Genomic DNA, 22,149 nt, shown 5'->3' on the forward strand with positions numbered 1-22,149 from the left:
AGCTTGGGCCAGCTCTGACCATGTAGCAATGGTAAGTAAAGTTCAGTTTCCACTGAATCGCTTTGAACACATCATAAACACTTCTACACAAGAATCCAGGCTTTGTTCATCTTGCATGGTATCTCTGAGCTTGAGCAATGTAACGAAGTTATTGCAAGGACAAAACACATTCCCTGAATATGAAAGATGTTAAGCCACAGGAATTTCTACTCTAAATGTGTGCCAGTTTCACTTTGAAGATATCCTCTGAATAGCAAGTTGTGCAGAACTCAAAACATAAAAAATGCCTATTTAAGGAAGATTCATGTTAAGAACGTAATACTGCATGTATATGAATTCCTTGCTGGAGAAGACAAAGATCTCCCCAGACAATTCCCACTTCTGAACTGAGGAAGCCTTGTTGGGATGTAGGGAGAAACATCTGCAGAAAATCTGATCAATATCTTGGTGGTGATCTCCTGAAGCATGGAGAACCTGATTACTATGTGTGTAGAGCAAACCTGGGATACCTCTATTCCAAGATCTCCCTCAATCACATAGATATCAGCCAGAATTTCAGGAAGCTTATGAACACAGCAAGGCAACTGTTTAATACTTGACATGTTTCAGATAAGAATTTTATTCTCAGGCCAATAATGCTATCTGCAACATTAAGGCTTTTTGAAAACTTCAACACTGAAATTTAGTTAAAGGTTACAAAGAAATGTACTTTGCATGTGCTCATATATATCCTGAAAGCACTTAAAGAATTATTCTGAAATATTATATGGGTAGCCCTCGATTTATGACCATTCGTTTGATGACCATTCAAAGTTATGATGGTGCTGAAAAAAGTGACTCATGACAGGTCCTCACACTTATGACCACTGCAAAATCCCTGCAGTCACGTGATCAAAATTTGGCATGCATTTACAATGGTTGCAGTGTCCCAGGGTCCTGGGATTGCCATTTGTGACCTTCCCAGGGGGCTTCCAACAATCAAAATCAATGGGGGAAGTTGGATTCACTTAACAACAGTGCAATTTGCTTAACGACCACAGCAAAAAAGTTTGTGAAATTGGGTGTGACTCACTTAACGACCACATTGCTTAGTGACAGAAGTTCTTGTTCCAACTGTGGTCATAAATCGAGGACTATCTGTACTTGAATACCAAGTTTCTGGTCCTTTGGATGGCAGAACTATAAAAATGAATGAGAAGGGCCTGCTGCATGGGTGATACAGAAATTGAGATTGAAAAGTGAAAGATCTAGCTGAGAATTAGGAAAAATAACAAGCTCTGTACAGACAAGGGCTGGATTTGTATATTTTACTAGCCATTATTAGTTGATATATGGTTGATTAAATAAATACAATTGGCTAAGTTCCCAATGTGTTAAACATTAAACCAAATGGCTGGGTTCCAACAATACACTTTGCAAAAAACAAATAATTGTATATTGTGGTGTGTAAAGCCAGCCTATTTCACCTCCTTTTATACACTGACTGGATAAGTATCATCCAACCTATAATTGATAAAACATATATTTATGCAGCACTTTATAATCTGCTCCCAAATCAGAATTTTATTAGGAATATTCCAAGATTGACCTAGCTGTAATTAAATAATGATCAGGAACCAACATAAAACAATACAGGACAGGATAAACAGTATGCATATGCCTTTTACTCATTTTGGCTTTTAAAAAATTGAAGAAATATTGCATTGCATTGCAACTGAGAACAGCACTATGGGAGAGCTTTCATCAAATATGATAACTGTTAGAACCTGATTTCAACTTTTGCATGGGAACCCAACAGCTTATCTAGAGTTGAGTCCGGAAGTTTACCAGCCTCCAAGTACCATTTAAGAGGCAGAACACTCAGCTGCTCTTCCAAAGACAGCTCCAAGAAGAACCTTTCTGAAGACAACGTTGGGGAGGGGGGAGGCAACTTAACGTTTCAAGGATAACTACAAGTTAAGGCAAAGTCAAGTAGTATGATTCATTGTAAGGCTGAAACACACACAGAGATGCAATATGAAACTATTCTTAAGCTTCCTTCCATGGAAATTGCCTGGTATGCGGAGAAAAAATACATAATGGCTGGACAATTGCATTCCTATGTTACAAAAAAAAAAAAGGGGGGGACACAAATGCAAAAATGTCCAGGCCAAGTTAACTTGTAAGTCCTTTAAAAAAAAAAAAAAACAGCTGAAAAAAATGTATGCCCCTGAGCCAACACATTAGCTTTCTCAGAAAATAAATATATATGGAAGGGGACTGCAAAATGATGCTTTGTTCAGAAGTGTGTCCAGCCCCTGAGTAAAACAGCAGAGATAGGTTAAAGTGATAGGGGGTTGGAAGGGATGACCAAGTAGTATTTCACCAAGAGGCAAAACTGGTATTCTGTGATTATTTGTGTCCACAATGGCAGCAATTGTTGTCTAGCCTGCCAGTTCCACCCCTCTTGTGAGGGCATCCAAAACAGTTGTCCCCATTAGTTCTCCAAGATTTATTCTTGGGATAGATCATGCTGGCTAGGGAATTCTGGGAGTTGAAGTCCACATGTCTTAAAGTTGCCAAGTTTGAAAAACACTGGGATAGATGGTAGCAAAGTGTTAAGAGAAGGAAGTGGTACACAAAGCAGACAGACAAAAGAGTGTAGTTCAGGAGCGTAACTGGAATGAATACCCCAGTTTTTCCAATTTATAGCTCTCCAGATGTTTTGGATTACAATTTTCATCACCCCTACCCAACAGGAGATGTTAAAAGAGTAGTTAAAATACATCTGGAAGGAAAAGGTTGTGGAAATGGAATTGAACCCAGAAAAAGAATGGAAGACCAATCAGCAGTGATGACTGTAAGATCTGAAGTTACTTAAAGCTATTTCTGCTGGCATTGTCCTTCAAACCTATGATCCACTTAGAGTGGGGCTGTGTGACAAAGATATGAGGAAGCTTGGTGTAAATCTCTCTCCTCTGGAACAAAACGCATTCAATCGGACCAAAAAAACTATCTAGTCCAGCCTTCCCCCAACCAGTTGCTTCCAGATGTATTGGACTACAACTCCATGAACTCCAGTCAGCATGTCTAATTACTATGTTGATTGAAACTGTGATCCAATAAAACTGAAGAGTAATTACTTAGGGAAGACTCAGTCATTGCAACATTTGAAGCTAGAGCCCCGAACCAGGAACTAAGAATAAATTAAAGACTGTATTTCCCTTAACATCACCTCCTAGGTCTTATGGCAAACTGCTTTTGAAATGAAAAGGACTTTCAGATACAACATACGAGTCAACAGCTCAGGCCCATTCTACTAAATTATCACAACTCCCAGGAGATAGACCCAGGGGTGTCAGGAATCCCTACCCATTAAACATTTACTCAGGGACCCATAATAGAATTCTTCTGTTCAGATACCTCCCTATCAAACTACAACATGTAAAGTATTACTACTGTCCCTTGGCTTGAGCGGAGCAGTGAAGACACATGTGGGAAAGGAAAGGAGTAACTGAACATAAAGCTAAACCTGAAGCTATTGCATAATTCTGCAAGCTTTTTCAATTCTGCTGGTAGATAGCACCCTATCCCTTTTTCAAAAGCAGGTTTGTGAATGGTTCCTTCTCTGTTGAAACTAGAGGTACAGTGAAGAAAAATGGTAATACAGAACAGACAAATTGATTTATTTAGCATTTCTTTGAATTCGTATTACAGGTAGTCCTTGTTTCCCAACTACTTGTTCAGCGACTGATGTTATGACAGTGCTGAATTTACAACCAGTCCTTGAACTTGGGGCCATTGTAGCATCCTGGTGGCCAAAAAGCATGATCGTGATTTGGGTGCTTGACAACCAGCATGCATTTACGATGGTTGCAGCATTCTGTGGTCATGTGATTGCCATTTACAACTTTCACAACCAGCTTCTGGCAAGCAAAGTCAATGGGGAAGCCGGCATGAAGTTGCAAGTTGCGGTCATGTGATATTGTGCTTAGCTACCCACAGTGGTTTGCTTAATGACCACAGCTGGAACTGATGTTGTAAATCAGGTGCAGTCATGTGATGTTTCACTTTACAACCATGTTACTTAGTGAAGGAGTTGCTGGTCCCCATTGCGGTCAGTAAGTGAGGACTACCTGTACTAGGCGTTTAATGCAAAGTATATAGGGGGGAAAATTTTGTGTAGAGAAGTATTGCCTTGATGCTAAATCTTTATTTATTTATTTTTTTGCACACTAAGTAACTAACTTACTAACCCTGTATTCTTCTACCCCAACCTTTCTTTCAATGGTTGTTATTTTGAAATTTCCCACCATTTTACTTCCCAGCTTCTGGGCTTCCTCCATCTGCATGAACATTAAGAAGAGAAAATTAAAAAAGCAAACATGTGGCTTATCCTAATGCAGAGCCTGTGAGCTGAACCGAAACAAAGAGGTTCTTGAAGAACCACCACAAGATTGTTCAATGCTACCTGTGATAAGCAAGAATTCTAGTAGTGAAGAAACCATGTAGGTTTCTCTTTAAAGGCATGACTGTAAATGCACTTAACAAGTCAGAGATATACTGTACATGTAAGCTATGCTTTAAAACTATGGTAACTGAAGGAGAAACTAACTAAGGAAATAATCTGACTGCTTTCTGACTGTGCTGTTTTCAAGAAGAAAAAAAGAATCCCATTGCAACTAGGTGCTTCACAGCTATAATCTGCCAGAAAATTGTCACTCTGCTGGTTCGCCAAGTTAAACAGCACCAAAAACTCAGCTATAATGGCCCCTTGACAATCCCAGCATGCTAAGTATACAATCCACAATGCAGGCTAAAGAGCCATTCCAGAGAAAATTAAAACTGAAGGGACTACATGTAATTTTTAAAAAATCTGCCACAGCAGATGCGTTCAAATCTGGCATTTGTATTTAATTTTCTGCCAATCAATAGAAGTATAACTATTGCAAACGAACATACATTTTCCAAGGCCAAAGCAAGGCTGGTTCAGCGTTCACTCCCATGGGAATCTGAACATTGCATCCTGACTCAACATCCCTTTAGCCTACCAGCAGGGTGCAACGGATTCCTTTAATTCTGGCTGATACTCTTGGTTAAGAAGTGGGAAGGCAAAACACAGGCTTAGCACAAAGAGAAAATCAGTTTGGTAAGCAAAAGTCAACAATCTAAAGGTGATTCAGTCTGATACAGAGAAAAGGGTAGAGACAGGATATATTCATTTCTAATTAGCACTAGCACAAACTGTTCAAAATGGTAGCAAAGTACATTGCTGTTATTCATAAAATAGTTACTGTTTTAATAAACAGGTTGCATGCATATGAAATAGGAGTACCACAGCAACCCCTTCCCCATCACATCAGGTTTCAGAAGGTGACTGTGCAGGGTGGGGAGAAGAACATGCCAAATGTCATCCTCTAAGTGTGCAGAACTGAGACACTGATACTCTCAGCCAGATTCTTTCAAGAGATCTCATTTGTATTGCCTCATTTCTGGATTCCCACAGAAAAAGGATTTGTGAATTTCTACTTTAAGCCAAGACCCATTTCATACCTTGGCCGCTTCCTACTAGTAACTGCTTACAGCAGTTACAAATTTATACTTACCACCACCTCCTAGAGTTTGAGCCACCAGGGAAAGGCATATTGGAAAATGTGTTGCTGATATACAGCATACTTTTTAGATAAAACAGGCAACATTTCACATCTGTGAGCTGTGTTCAGACTGTGCTTTATCTCTAAGCAATGGACTTGTGGATGAGTCAGCACATAGCTGTAATGTAGACAAAGATAATAATGCTTTAACAGATATTATCCTTGGACTTTATGCTGCTGACTATCATTTAATTCAGAAGTGAAAAATCTACAGCCTTCCCTTATTCTCGACTACTGATGATGCCAACTGTTGGCCTGATATAAAGGATCAAATGTTAGAAGGCAACCAGGTTCCAAACTTCATTAATCCAGCCACAGGTATTTAGGGCCCATTTTTTCCCATACAAAAGCAGTTGCTCCCACCCACCATTTTAGGATAAATAGGAAACAGAATTATTTGTTACATGTCCCTCTTTTATAGGCATTTTGGCGAGCACTGGGCTTTCGAACAAAGGCAAAAAAGGAAACATCAATAGTTCATCTCAAATATTTACTAAACCTAAAGATACTAATCTCCTGGTGATGGAGATAGATCCATGCATCCAGCCTTCATCACATCTGTAACATAATACAGGTACCCAAACTTTATTGTCAGGTTTCTCTTGGCAAGCTGGACTAGAAAAAGCCCAACAGGCATCCACAGACACAAGAATTTCAGGCAAGCAGGCTTACTATACAAAAGCTTATAGAGCCAAAATAATTCCAGCAAGTGTTGTGTATCAAATGCAAGCCCTATTTATAGTGAAATTAAAGTTTTAATTCTTGTACTTCTTTCTGCTGTCTGTAATGTAATGTAATGGGCTAGAAGGTCATCTCTTTTGGGTGCAAAGGATAATTCCCATCTGTCACTTGTTTTGGTAATTAATGGATCTTGTATGGCTCTATTTGCTTGCGACACCATGAGTACTTGCTTTCACTTGTGCATAAGTACTTAAAACTTACATGTGCAAAATTACTTTCTTACTAGATAAGGATATCTTCTTTAATCAGTTTTTGAAGAGAGAATTTAAACCTGGATTTGAATCTGAAGGGCAAGTACTGCACTGTTGACTGAACATGGACAAAAGGTAAGCAAACTGAATTCACTCTGGTTTGACCCAAATCAACTGCAAAAATTGCTGGTATCTACTCATCACGCCTGCTTTTGCCAATGCCTGAAATATATACTAAATCAGATTGTTCATTAAATTAGGCCCAAGCAGAGCTAACCCTGTCATTAAGTAGTGTGAGGCAACTGCCTTAAGTGGTAGATGCTGGGGACTGTGGTGGTAGACTCTTCAACTTCCTACCTATCTCTTGAACTCCTCAACTGTTCCCCTTTGTAAGAAAACTGAGTTGGAAAAGCCAGTGTGATATAAATTTTAAGTGCTAATCAAGCTAGCTTTTGTATATAGAAGGGGAGGGGACGCCCTCTTGCTCTTCCAGATCAGGAAGCAAAATGCTTTGAATCAATTCTGAGCTGCAACTTTGTGCATGTAGCTTTCTAGTTTAAGCCCTAAATCCCAGCAGTACACTTTGGTTGATCCCATATTCCAAGCCTTTGCCTCTAATAACAACAGAAAGCTACATATTTATATGAATTCCACTGTATTTTTAGAAAGGAATTACGTTCCCTCTGCAAATTCATATACCAAGTTACAATAGCATTGACTTTTAACTTGTTTCTGGAGGATTTTTAATAATACTGCTTAGATGCAGCAGCGGTCCCAAAGATTGACGAAAGCAAGGTTGCCCCAATGCAATATAAGTGCTGTCCTTGGCGGACCTTGCATCATGATGCTGCTTTCATCGTGTTGATGAAAGTGATGGATCTTACTTCTGCTTAGATAACTTTGAAATAAGATTTCACAGAAGACATCTGGGAAGCCTGAAATTTTAATAGCAGCCCCATTTCATATGCCTCTTCCACCAACCCAGCCAGTGTCCTCTTGAGATACAGAAGACACCGCGAGAGGAGATTAGCCACATCCCTGCCAGCTCTTCCCAGTCTTGCACTGATTTATTGAAAAAGATGAACATCTTGTATATGTGAAATTATGTCCAAAATGAATTGCTTCCAAACTATTAAACATGATCATTTTAATCAAACAACACAAAGCACAGCAAAAAGCTCATTATGAATTGCTAGTTATTTTTTGAGAGAAGGGGCTCCTTTGAATGCTTAAAAGATCCAAACACAAATGTGTTGGTTATACAGGTAGTCCTCGACTTATGACCACAATAGGGACTGGAAAATTCATTGTTAAGTGGTGCAGTCGTTAAGGGAGGCATCAAGTGACTGCACCCAATTTTACAATATTTTTGCAGTGGTCATTAAGTGAAACACATGGTCATTAAGTGAATCATGTGGTCATTAAGCAAATCACATGGTTCCCTGCTGATTTTGCTTGTCAGAAGCCAGCTGGGAAGGTTACAAATTGCAATCATGTGACCCTGGGATGCTGCAACTGTCATAAATGCATGCCAGTTGCCAAGTGCCTGAACTTTGATCACATCACCATGGGAATGCCATGACAGTCGTAAGTGCGAGAACTGATTGTGAGTCACTTTTTTCAGCACCATCGTAACTTCAAATGGTTTCTAAACAAATGGTCATAATTCAAGGACTACCTGTAGTAAGATGACTTCATATAAATTCAAGTACACCAATACGGTGATATGGAATTTGTTTACTATCAATGTATTTCCTTTACTATCATATATTATCTTTCCCCAGTCAGATTTTGGGGTTACACTAATTGCTAATTACGCCTTCAGAAGTCAATCTGTCTCCTTCCCCCACCTCCAGGGCAGTTAGATCATTCAGGCCAAGTTTATAGTAGAAGAATAAAGATGGGAGACTCGGCTTTTGCAAGCAGTGACTGGAAGATGAGCCATCTGTCTCCAACTCTTGAGTAAACACTCCTTAAAGGCAACTAAGAGAACTCACTTGCTTCCCAGCTTGAGTTTTCTAATAGTTTTGACAGAAGAAAATGAAAAAAGGGGTTGGTGTGTTACCAGTGAACTACTCCATGTGATTCCAACTAGAATTACCATGGTCCAATGTATCCACCACTCATAAAACATTAATTATTGCATGTTCTATGGTAATATGATATAGCAGTGATAAAATTAAAAAGATTCTCAAAAAACTATTTTTGGGAAACACGTGTACTCTAAAATATGACCTATGCTTAGGGTGGCCAACCTGAAAAGTCTACACTGCATGTTTCAATGAAAGCTTGCTACAACCCAATTTGAATCACTTGATTAATCATTTGCTTTCACTCACTTCTTTTCTTCTTATTTTCCTTCCATAACCAGAACTTTGTATTTCTCAAACAGAATCAGCCTCCTTTCTATGCCAGTCTGGGATTACAGATTTATTTTGACTCCATAACATTGGAATTTTTAAAGGCCAGGAGCTGTTTTAATAAATCAAGTCCAATCTTCAGTAAATAAAAACCAAGGAATTTATTCTGGCTGGATTAAAAGGAAGTCTTTTATAAGAGGTGCCGATAAGATCAGAGCCAGCTGTCCCTCAGACTCTTACTCTCAACTCAAACCTACGGGGAAAAAGCATTTGTTTCTCCTATTAAACAAGAGAACATTTTTCTTCTTTTTTTCCCCTACTCTTCAGTTAATACAGCTCATTTAAAATTTACATACTAGAAACAGATTTTCATGCACTTGGTCTGAGCGTGACTTTTTTCCTCTATTTTTCTGAAAGTATACTGTAGAACAAAAGAAGCTCTGTGGTTACACGTGGCCCACCTGCTGTACATTACTTATTTCAAAGATATATGAGAATGATGGGGAAGTAAAAATAACTGCTACAACTGGGTTCAACATGTAGAGAACTAATGGCAAATAAGCACATTGCATCTGCAGTAGATTCAAAAGACTGTTCTTCTCTGGAGCGCATAGCCACCCTATAACTGGCCGAGTTCGCCATGATACTCAACATACTATCAGTATCTTGCTAAAGTAGCACTGTACATTTCTAACTTGATCTTGAAGAGTAGAACTGGAGTGGCAAACTAGAGAGTAGTAGTTCACAAACTTTCTGCAAAGTTTGGAGAACTTGGACTACTAAATAAAAAATTGGAAAATGCAGGGACCATGCAATTAAGCAAACCCTCCCTGCCCCCCACCCCATTTCCATCTTTAAGGAAGTTCATGCTTTTCAGGGAACAGAATAGTAATCACTGTTATATTTATGTGTTATATATACCTTCTCATCCCCTCTGTTTTTAAAGACTTTTTAAAACCCAATTTTGTACCGAATAAATTAATTCAAAATCAGGCATTTATTTAACATTTAAATCGAAGGTTGGAGAGACCTTAGCAGTCATCCAATCCGACCCCATTCACTGTAGGATCTGCTGAAATAGTTTAGATGGATGGCTATTCAGCCTCTCTTCAAAGTTTTCCAATGAAGAGGAGAACATACCACTTCATAAAGCAACCTATTCCACTGGTTGACAGTTCTTACTATCAGGAAATTCCTTTTAATACCTACCATGAATACACTTTCCTATAATTTTAGCCTATAGGTTCTGGCTCTGCCCTCCTGTGCCTCAGAGAACAAGTCCACTCCCTCATCTATATGACAATCCATGCCATAATAATAAACTTACTGGTCAAGAACATTCCTCAGTAGAAACCTCTTGAATACAAAGGGACTAGAGGCAAGTGGATATCCTACTCAATTAAATACCATTTTTCAATATTCATAACTGTATTTCCTACTTACACTTTTCCTTTGGGGTCACCTGTGTAAGATTATATAGTTCTGCTTAGCATAGGACATGTGGCCTCAAAGTTGGTAACTGCACTTAAGTCCCATTCACAATTTTTTTCAGAATTTTAGTACCACGCTCATGTTGCTAACTGTATGTGTCAGTGTACAAGTTTTCAGCCACTGATCTATTTTCCTGAACCAATACCAACAATTGCAGGTTTTGTTCTGCCCAGCTGGTGGATGCAAGAAAGAGGGGGATGAGTTGTTGAATGATTTTGCCCAGCCAGATCATTGACAGTATATTTGGGTAGGAAGGGGCAATGAGCAGACTTTGGCTGATAAAGGCAGAGAGGCTGCAGTGGACCACATGGTGATCCCAAATCACAGTGTGACTATCATTGCTGTAGAGCAATACATTGTGGTAACTCAATTCCAAATGCAAAACTCTGCTTTTATTCTCAAACAGCCATCATGTTAGTGCACAAGAAAGGCCGTGCATGTGGAAGACTCAACCCCTCGCTGAGCTAGAAAACATATACAACTCCAGAAAAGATCTAGCAGTTGTAACTACTTCTGTCCCTCTCTAGAGTCACATGTCTGATCGTCTCCCTTCAGAAGAGGGATTTTGTCTAGCAGAGACAAATGGCACCATACAACAGAAGAAAAGCAATCTTTCAATTAGCAATGTGACAAGAGTATAAAAAAAATTCACAGCTAAATATCTATTAAAACAATATTTGAACCCTTGGGGTCATCCCAAAGACAGAGTGTCAACCAGGCTTCTATAAATTCCTCCCCCAGAATGAACTTAACAGAGTTTGAATTAACACACTTATGACAAAACAGTACACGGTGAATGAGGTATATAAACGTTTCATCACTGCTTTAGGGCAATAGGGCTACCTCCATTCAAAGGTAGCTGAAAGAATTTCAAATATTTGCTATGGGCATTATTCCAAGTCTATAGTATATTAGAGAATTAAAAAACCATTGATAATAACTTAGCCACTATTATCTAAGTTCAAAAGTGTCCCAAGTATTTAAAAAGCATAGTTTGGACTAGCTTCAGAGTCTGCTTGGATAGTTCTGTGGTTAACCTCAAAGTCATGCAGCTTTCTCTGGCTATTCCTTGGAACAATGTTGGGATGTTTATGTAAAAGCACAATCTTGCTCTTTAGATAATACCACTAAGGAATGAAGAAATGAGTGGAAGGAAAAATCAATCTAAATGTTCTTCAGTATAAATCTCTGCCTCCTCTATTGTACTTCTTATCAGTAGCTATATTATTAACTTTACAGCAAGAGGCAATATGACATGTTGACGATAGAGTTGCATTTGTACTGTATTTATTGGGTTACCTGAAACATCTGGTTGGATACAGATGGAACAAAATGCTGGATAAGGCATTCTTCTCCAAGCTGGTGGCCTTGAGATGAATCAAGGCCACAATTCCAAGCCTCTTCAATGTTGGCTTGGAAGTCTGGAAGTTATATTCCTAACACATCTTGAGGGTTCCACATTGAGGAGGGCTAACATAGGACTATTCACCTGATTTAGTGCTCCTAATTTCTAACTGATTGGGCTCTCATATAGCATTAAGCCATTGTTTGCCTAAGCATGGTTACTGAATTAACCACAATTGGCTGACTTGAACAATATACTAAATCCAAACAAGGTCAATTATAATATGATTTAAAAGCAATATATGAACTCAGCCTTTCCTGCCCTTCTCAATTTCAATCCAAATGACTTTCAATGAAATTAATCCTGTTTCACACAAATCCAAGTAAACAACCATAACTCAACTAGATCCTAACAAGATGCCACTGCAATTGCGTACATAAAAATCTATAATATTGAATTCATTTTATTTACTGCCTTTAAGCCTCCACTTTCATTTAAAGAGTAAATGTGACAAAATACAGGTTCCCTCTCAAAAAAACTTGTTGATAAGTCATAACTGGATTCTGTTCCTTCTAGAAGTTCATTTGCCTTTGCTGATGTGCGATATATGAGAAGACTTTTACCAGCTCCATTTACAAAGATTCTTTTTAACTGAAAATGCCAGGGAATATGAGGAGGACCAGATAAAGAAAAAAAATCTTTCAAGATGTTTACACACAGAGAGAGTAGGCAAACTTACCAGATTTGGAATTTTGATAGCCTGTTGTGAGCAAGTCACAAATGGCTGTCATGGGCCTACTCACAAAATGGGAGCCACAGTAGGCATGTGTAATGGTATGTGGGAATGACATTGGGAGACAGGAGGGAGAGCGGCAGGCTGGACAACCGGTGTGTAAAAGGTATCTCAGCCCACAGGAGGAGCGAGGGTGTGGGAAAAATTTCAGAAGAGACCCTCCCTAGTCTTCCAGAGAGCAAAAGGAAAGGAGGGAAGAAATACTAGTCTTGCAAGATTCTGTTAATGTAATCTTACAATAAAGTCAAAGTGAGGGCTTCTGGGTGAAAAAAAATGGCAGAGTAAAATGTCTCTGAAGGAGCGGAGATGATGTTGCAGCAGAGACCTGCAACTGGTGACAAGCCCAGGCCAGTGGAGCCTCTCCGGACAAGAGGGTCCCTTCTGAAATGCTTTCCAAGGTCATCCCCACATATCATTACCATATGGCCAGTCCCAAGACAAAAGGTCACTTACCAGATTAGCTATGCATTATTCACTAGAAGGAAAATAGCCCCTATGCTCTCTACTGTTCCAGTGAAAGTTCTGTGGGATCTCAAGGCATTTGGGCAAATAAAGATGATGCTACAGATGGCCACCTTGCAACATGCTACTGTTCAATTTTTTTTCATTTTATTTTTTAAAAAGTAGAGGTGAAATAAAAATCCTGGTGATACCAATGAAGATTTTGGGGGTACCCTGGTGCCTGGCTGCAATGTTACTACCCTGGCATATGTTAACATTCATTTCTATAATGCACTTCACGTACTTTTTTTAGAACCACACATAAGGGGAAAGAACTCTTGCTTCAAGGAGTTTACAATCTTAAAAAACAACCAAGGGGAAACAGGAGAGTGGAGGAAAGAGTCAACATGGAAACAATATGCAGATGTTTCAGTTTAGGCCAGATTACAAGCAGACATGAAAATGAGCAGGTTATATGCCAAGAGCTTCAGGAAAAGATCAACTTAGAGGAGGAATTAGAAAGAAGCAGGAAAAACAGCAACAGACAATAACTGGGGGGAGGGGGGTGTCTTCTATAGGATATTAAAATGCTTTACTTTAAAAAAAAAACCCACTGCATTACCCAAACTGATATGAGTAATTCCCTATCTCTTTCCCTTTCAACTTAGAAACAGCAAAATTTTACAAGCACCAGGCATGACAGCAGACTGGAAAATGCCCCTTTGGCTTGTTAAAAGCCTTCTTCCTCAGACACTTCAAAGAAAGAGATCAACCAATCAATGAGTTTAAAAGTAAACCAGTGGGTTTTGACTCTTCCTTCAACCTAGAGAATAGTATCTCAAAAATTCTTTATAAAACGTGATGCCAGAGCCTCATTCCAACCAGCCTGAGCTGCTTTGCAGGAGCAAGGGGGCTTGGGCCCATGGTTTCCTCACTCCCACCACTTCCTTCTGCATAGCAGGAATAGCAAAGAATAGGGATCTCTATTTGTTGGTTGTTTAACACAGCACTGCACTGGAATCCCTTGATTATTGCTTTTCTAATAAGCCAAAAAGAAAGGGGTAAAAAAAACAAAAAACAAAATTGCCTGCTGAAGAACTTTGGCTTATTCTTAGAGCTAGACATTGTTTGGCAGGAAAGAATGCCAAAGATCTGCATGGAAGCATCAATCTGTGGCGCAAGGGGAAAAAACAGCATGTATTATCACTAAACAGCCTTCCTGCAGAAGCAAGACTTTCTCTTCTCTTTAGCTGTAAAAACTGTCACCCAGACACAGTTTGCATGAATGAATGCAAAACTGTTGCTCATACCCAAAATAGAAATAAAAGTTAAATATTATGGAATGCTTGTAATGCGTAGCAATAATCTGGAAGGCAATTTTTTCATAGCCCCTGCAGCAACCCTACCTATGGCTCATCAGTTTCATTTTACAAAGTACCAAATAAACTGCAGTGGCCACCATCTGAAGGAGTCCAGTGACTGAGCAAGATTTCAAGACAGCCCACCTATTATTCAATGCCTGGCCTAAGAGGGTGGCTGCTTCCTGACAAGCAGAGGCAGATAGCTAAGACAAAGGCATTAACAGGACGACGTGATGGGGTGCAGTACTGAGGAATGAATATGCCCAGGCCCTCCTCAATTCTGTCTTGTGACAAGCAGAAGCTGGTCCCAACTGAGTCTTCCAGATATGGAAGAGAGCCAATAGTGGACATTATCAGCTCCTGCAGTAAGAATGGCTGATTCCTACCAGTTGTTCTCAAAAGGATAAACACAGGAAAAGCCTTGACCAACAGAAAGATGGGCTTCTACAAATGCAGTCATTTCTGCCTAACTTTAAATATGTATTTCCTGCTCTTCATTTAAGATAAGCCAGAAAAGCCTAATTGGGACAATCCTGATGTGGGTGGATTCACACACGTTAAGCCATCATGTATTGCACTTGACTTGGACCAAGGGTCAGCCATTATGATCTGTACACCATGAGTTACGAGTAAGCAAGATGTGCAAACCCAACCAACTGTGAATTGTTGAAATGGAGCAGCTCATCACATTGAATCTAGTGCACATGCTCCACTATCCAATCCTTTTCCAAACATGGGGTTCTCAGGGGTTAAGGCCATATCCTGGTGTGACAGGTAGCAAAGTTGGAGCAATAACAGCATTTTTCAGATTAAATGATAAAGTGGATTAGTTTAAGTCAAGTCCTAGATTGCTGAGCCATTCAAGCCCACACAAATATATCTTTTTCGTACTTCAAGCTGAATACGGATTGTACACAATCCAATAAAAATCTCCTTCAAATCAAGTTTGACTCCTGGTGGCTATAGTTTTCTTGGCAACAATATGGAACTGTTTTGCCACTTCAAGGACATTTTCTTGACTTCCTAGTCTAGCTCAGTCCTGTGTTTCCTTGGTCTCCCATTCAAGAACTAACCAGGTCTGATCCAGCTTAGCTTTTTGAGATCAACTAAAGTTGACTAGGTGGCCTGTGATTTGATCCTAGTAAATTAATTCATAATATTTGTCTAGAACAGAAGCAATTTGTCATTCTATTACTCCTTCCAGTCTCATTTTACAAGCTTTACCACTCCTGCCCTTGTAGTTTATTAACCTTCAGCTTTATCAACTTGGAAGTGAAAGAATGTTTCTATACCAAAAGCTAACAGATGAGAGTTAGCCAAACTGAGCCACTGAATACTTACATCACTCTTCCTGAACTTGGCTTTCAAACTCTTCATGCTTTTTCCATTCAAAGCTTACACGTTTTCAGCACCTAAGTAGGAGGAAAAAAAAGAGGGGTGTAAAGAATATGTTCGCTTCTAGCTACATTTGGTTGAAGTTTAATGAGCATCAGCCTCATTTTCTTATATGGAATATACGGTTAGTTTAAGCAAAAATAATACCCAAATCTATTTCTCAATTTCACCTACAGTATTAAATAGCAAAAAAAAAAAAAAAGGAAGTTTATATGCATTGACATTTCTGTGCAACAATGGAGAAAGAGATCTACTTTTACATCTACTTTTTCTGCATTTTCAAAGTACTTGCAGCAAAGCTGGATAAGTATGACAAAATCTCCTGCTTTTTGCTCTACCAGTTCTTTGTAATCCAGCAGGAAAAGAGTACAATCTTCTTTTCGTGATTATAACCCCTTGGCATTGTTCTCCAAAGAATATACCATCTGTGTAAAATAATGAAATTTCTAAAAGAATTGTTTTTTTATGTCCCCCATCAAGGTGTAATGCATTTAATAGTGTGCCTGGTAAAGTATTCATCAGTTTTATATGCCATGTTATATAGAGGGTTAGTTGCCTAAAGTAACCCACAGCAAGGTGTGCCTCTTCTTATCTTGCTCAATTGTAGCAGAATGTATAACACCCAACTTGGCTGCTTCCTGTCAGCTAACTCCATGTCAGTTGCAGCTACAACTTAACATGGCCAAGGGCTTCTCTTCCACAACATCATCTCCTGGGTGAACGCCTCTTGGTCATATTGAACCTTTCTCATTTACACAAAACGTCCAGCACACCTTTGCCCAATCTAATGTCTTCCACAAGTACTAAGACTACAGCTCCTAGAATTCCCCAGCAAGACAGGAAGTCTGCAGTTCTAACAGCTCCTGAGGTTGCCAAGTTGGGAAAGCTGTTTTAGTAAAGTAGGGAAAATAAGAAGGTAAAGCCGTAAGTAATTGTTTTGTGTGTTACTGAAGAACACATGTCCAACTATGCAGCTCCATCTATGAATATGCCACCTGTACTGGGCAGAATTGGGAGCTTTCAAGAGCTCTAGGCTGGAACAGATGACACTTGACTCCATCAACATGGAAAGAGTATTTAGTAGCAGATCAGAAGGTATCTGGTATTCTGAACAGAGGGTCCCAACATGGAAACCTAGGCCCTAGAGAAACCTAGGTGCACCCTGAACAATAATTGTTGTTGCAAGATTTGTTGCTCTGAAATGCATAGCTCTCAAGAAGTCCCCTGTCCCGACCATTTGTCATTTTACAGTGTAGGAAATAACACAGTATTTGTGCCTTGAGAAATATTAGCTTCTGCTTACATAGACAACTTAATTCATCTAGACATTTTATATTTGTGTTTTCTTAGGTGATTTTAATATATTGGGATTGGACTTTACATGACCTTATTGAACTGAATGTCTCATTTTTAAATATACCACCTTGAAATCTTCCTTTGGTTGAAGGCAAGATCCATAAATCTTTACAACACACAGTTACAGATAGATAATAACACAACAGAATTAAGTGTTGTACAGTTCCCCCCCCACCCCCAACCTCTTTTATTAACAGGCTTTCTAGGCCTTGGATAGGTTCACATAGTACACAAAGCTAATCTTGCCATCTCTTTGACATTCTGAATATCCATATTAAATATGGCAATTTTGAGAAGTTCTGATGGGATACTTGCAGAGATACCTCTATCAAATAAAGCGATACTGGAAGTAGGCAACTTGCGATCTGCCAGTAATCCCCACCCCCGCCGCCCATCATGCAGCTCTTGGAGCTCTCCCCTGCCAAATTTCAGAGGCACTGTTTTCTACTTTTTTTTTTTTTTTTAAAAAAAAGCAAGTTGTAAAATAAGTGTCCAATAAGTCCTCCCCCCAAAAGCTTTGCTCCTACTTCTCTTCTTAAAATATAAAAAGTATTTTAAAAATCACTTTAACCAACATCTTGCCCTGAACACTGGGCATGAACACTGAAATGTTGTGAAATTTCAGCCAGGTTTTAAAAAACTAATGTGCATGCAATCCAGGAGATGATATCTAGGGTGGCATGGGGTCCTTAAATATGCAGAAGGGAGCAAAACATTGTCCAGCCCTGCAGAAAGGAGAAATATACCCAGTGGTTTGGGAGGTAATATGGGCTCTATTATGAGCACACTTGTATTAAAGCATATTTCGCACCTAAACTTTACTTTTAAAAAATGAATAAAATCTGGGATCACAATGCACCTTTGCAAAGCTGAAGCCGGATTGTGTGCATATGCAAACTGCAAAAATTGCAAATAGAAGTAACTTGATTAAAACTGTGTGTCAAAAGAATTGATTTGTTCAGTGCACAATCACTGAAAATGCCTTTAGCCAGAGGTTAGCCCTGTTCTTCTCTCAAAAACATAAAATAAAATCCTGCATTGTTAAACACACCAAACCAGTCAAGTGCTGCTTGGCAAGGAAAACACTTATTCATGAATTACAAAACCAACAAGGATAATTCAGTGAAACTAAAAACCTTGTAAGCTTTTTGTGTGTGGGCGCCAAGTGACCTCTAAGAGAAGGAAAGAACATTTGGAAGCTGGTCCTGGACTTTCTGGATTTTTACTACATCAAGAAACGAGTATTCACAAGCAGATTCAGCTGTTTTAGAGACCAGGTGCATCCTATATTCCCAAGGCTGGTTTTATATCTGCAGGTGTGTAACTGCAGCACTCCATACTTCATGAGTGGCACCTGAACACGCAAGAAGAAATGAAGGTGGATCTGGGAAGTGGTGGAATACCTGCGATGCTCAATTCTCTCTGCAGATCCTTACTAGAAGACATCAAGCACTAAATATGTCTAGTGACAAGGAATTTCATGTGAAGAAGGTAGAGGAATGATAGACAGAGCACTCTATACCTCCCACGAAGGTCCTCTTTGTTATTATACTGGATGCCAAGGAGGAATCTGCCTTATAGCCCTTATTTACCTATGTGGTCCAATGTTGTAGTTGGACTGATAGGGCTCTCTAGAGATCCTTTCTGACCTGCTCTCAGAGATCTTTTCTAACCAAAAACAGCAGTTGATTTGGTGACCATCTGCAGGCAGAAAAACATGCTCTCCAACTAAAACAACAGACTGCCAAAAGACAACTAAAACATGCCTTGCCTCCTCTGCCCTCTTAGGAGGGGGAAAAAAACAAGCGCTCCTTTACAGGTTTACTGCAAAGTTAGGCATTTGCATGGATCAGCATGCTTGGCCAGTACAGGAAAAAAAAAATTCAATCTGGCTGGAGACCTTTCCTCATTCTTTGGAGAATTTATTTAGTCATATGCAGAAGCTTCTGCATGCAGCATTCACAGCTTTCATGAAACAGGGTGCCAATCATGAGCTGCCCTAAAAAGGGTAACCAAGGAGAAAGAAAAAGCTCTCTTTAAACTTTTTAAGAAAGCAATGGGGTTCTTCCAATGAGGAGCATGCAAAATGTTATGAGTTCTGAATGTTTCAAGTTTGACAAAGCTGCTTTACTTTGAAAAGAAAATCCAACCTTCTGTAAGCGTTTTAAGCTCCAACAGAGCTATTCTGAACTCAAAACACTTCCAAAACGCTTGAAGGAAAAAAACTTAAAAACAGTTGCTCTTTTTGGTGATGCAATTCTAGAGCATACAAAAAGGGGACTTGGGGGCCACCTGCAGTTGCAAGCTGTTCCAGAAATGGACAATGAAGGCAGGAGTTTCTTAGTGGCTTAATAACCCCAGGACACAGGAACCAGATTTATGCAGCATCTCCTTTGTCTTCCCCATATAAATTAACTGTTCGTGTTCTGACAAGTAAAATGTCCCACCTTCCTCCTTTGGAAGATTTTCAAGGATGGTAAAACTAAGATTCAACAATAGGTAACTGACCAGGGAGGACTTGCAGCACTTGTCTGTGTACAGATGCAGGACACACCCTGAGCGTGCACCCAAACCTGGGTCTTTGCAATACAAAAGCCCTTACATCACATGTGACTTGCCCATCATTAAGAGGGTTTTCTTAATCAACTAGAGGAGCACCAGATTTCCAAGCTTAGAGGGTTATATATAACCAAGCATGGCCTGCACATTTTCTGTACCTTCCCACTGCAGAGACAAGAAAATTAGTACTTCACAATTCCCATGATCCTCTTGCTATAGAAGAAAGCCTTTTTAAAACAATAAGGGGATAGATTTTTCTGTGTGCATTAGGGAGAGGCTTTTAAAGAATTCAGTTCTGGCACTATTCGTGGAGCTTTGAGTTGTGCTGAAGCAGGGCAAATGTGCACTTGCCAAAGAAAATGAAAGAACCGTGAGCATTCAAGAACAATCAAGCATGAAAAAAACTGATAACACTAGAACAACTCATCAATGGGGATTTCTATAGACTTGGGCCCTTAAAAACTTAGTATCAGTATCATTACAATAGAGAGTAATAAAAATACAATTTTTTGTCTCAGTTAAAAGGAAAAGCAAATGAAATACTCATACAAGTTATTCTTACCATCTACTTCAATTTGAATAAACCTTTTTTTAAATGAAGTAAAACAGCCAATCTGGAACTAGCTTCCCTTTAAAGTACATGAAACCAATCTTTCTCAACCTTCAAAGACACTGACATCAGCTCCCATAATTACCTACATTTTAAATTCATTCGCAAACTGCCTCTAGAAAACTTTGGCTCTGAAGGGTGGTATACACAAATTGGCAGTAACAATAATCCTGCAGCACCACAACCAGTGATCATGCTAGTTAGAATTGATGGGAGGTGAAAGTCCAAAATAACTGGAAAATGCCAAGTTGGGGAAGGTCAGACTAAAGACACTCATATCTCCAAACAAGATTAGTTAATTCTTGAATGATCATACAGTTATTTTATTTTATTTATCCTATTTATATAGCCACCCATCTCACACAAAGTGACTCTGTTACTGTGCTTTCAGGATGAAAATTCCTTCGATAGAAAAATCTGTGAGTATCCCACATCATGATATCATCAGGCAAGTCACAGGCTTCAATTCATACAAATGATGTAATTCACATCACTTGCACAATTATGTGACATCATTGTGACTTATCCTGGATACCTATCTGCACTGTCGCCGAAGTCTATTAAAAATCCCTAACACACATCATACAGTTGTTGCACATTGTTCCTTCCCAGAAATGCACATGAGGCATAAGAAGTGGTATGTAAAAAAATGTAAGAGAAACAAAGTTAGTGACAAATTAACATTTTAAAACTCAGATCCAAAATATGAAACAGCCTTGTGAACACTGGGAATGGGGAAATGGGAAAGATGAAACTTAAATCTAACCACACACCCAGGAACAAAAGCAAAATATCCAGTGAGACTGTGATGTAGTCAGTTTCTCTGACCATGTGAAGGAATCTCATGCTGGAAAACACTACTCCCAAGTTTCCCCAATTAGATGTGAAACTCCCTAGTTTGTTTTTTTTTAATGTTTCTCACACATTAAGTCACAAAATCACATTTTTTATTTTTCAGTGGTATGCACAACAATCCAAAAGGCAGAGTTCAGGCTCTACATGATGCAACTGGGATGCACCCCGTACATGGGGACATGGCATAATATAACATCTGTATCTCTCTGCTTTCAGTATATACCATCCAAGACCTTCTATATACTGTATTCTCTCCTGCAACTGCTGACCACCAGGACCTAGATAGTTCTTAATGCTGATGTGCTGTATTTTGTCATCTAAAGTGCAACCATCTGTGAGTTCAATTCCCAATAGGGGATTTGAACCCATAGAACATCTGGCTACTGACATCTGATGAAATCCAAAGAGGAGGAAGCTGGTCACATGCTGCCTGCCTCCTGGTGGTCAATATAACTTCCTACCTTAATGTGATTTAGAGATTTTTCATTACACATTATAACAAAGATAGCCATGGCACCAAGTTGAGGATGGTTATTGTTAAGCATTTTTATCCTGCTCGTCAGCCACAAAAAGAGGAAGAATTCCCAGGGCCTTAGGAGGTCAATACCAAGTCTATAAACCCAAGAGCAGAGATTATCTGGAAGACAAAACACAAAAGGAAAAGAACTGAGTGGGAGGAAAAAGCAGATTAATTGCAGAGGTCTTATGATCTGCTGGAATATTCCAGAAGAGAAGGTGAAATCTGATGAACTCACAATGAAGTGGCCCAGACTGCTATATTTGCTACATTACTGGAACTATATTTTGAAACCAGCAGGATATGCTTTCCTGGGCACATCTAAACAAGTTCATCTCCCAAGGCAATCTTTTAGAACGGTTACGGAACATATTTTGAACTTCCATTAAAGCTAACCCATTCAATGTCAGGTACAAGCGTTCATGTGCTTTCTATGCATTATTGACAGAGACAGCAGCATCATGGCAGACTACTCCGAATGTTGGACTAGGTCTGGGGAGA

General features: G+C 39.2%; 1 protein-coding gene across 3 annotated transcripts in view; it reads right to left on the minus strand.

Annotated features, from left to right (window-relative positions):
• The window catches only part of RAI14 (retinoic acid induced 14), a 98,077-nt gene that overhangs the window by 70,743 nt on the left and 5,185 nt on the right, over positions 1-22,149 (minus strand). For all 3 annotated transcript variants that reach the window (XM_088152980.1, XM_088152981.1, XM_007432452.4), the window contains exon 2: positions 15,698-15,768. In XM_088152980.1, coding sequence (XP_088009106.1) covers positions 15,698-15,733 — 36 coding nt within the window. In that variant the 5' untranslated portion in view covers positions 15,734-15,768. The remainder of the gene's footprint in view (positions 1-15,697; positions 15,769-22,149) is intronic.

This window comes from Python bivittatus, unplaced genomic scaffold, assembly GCF_059951505.1.
Source record: "Python bivittatus isolate LINGU-HERP-01145 unplaced genomic scaffold, Pbiv_v1 ctg000570_np1212, whole genome shotgun sequence".
Lineage (NCBI taxonomy): Eukaryota > Metazoa > Chordata > Lepidosauria > Squamata > Pythonidae > Python > Python bivittatus.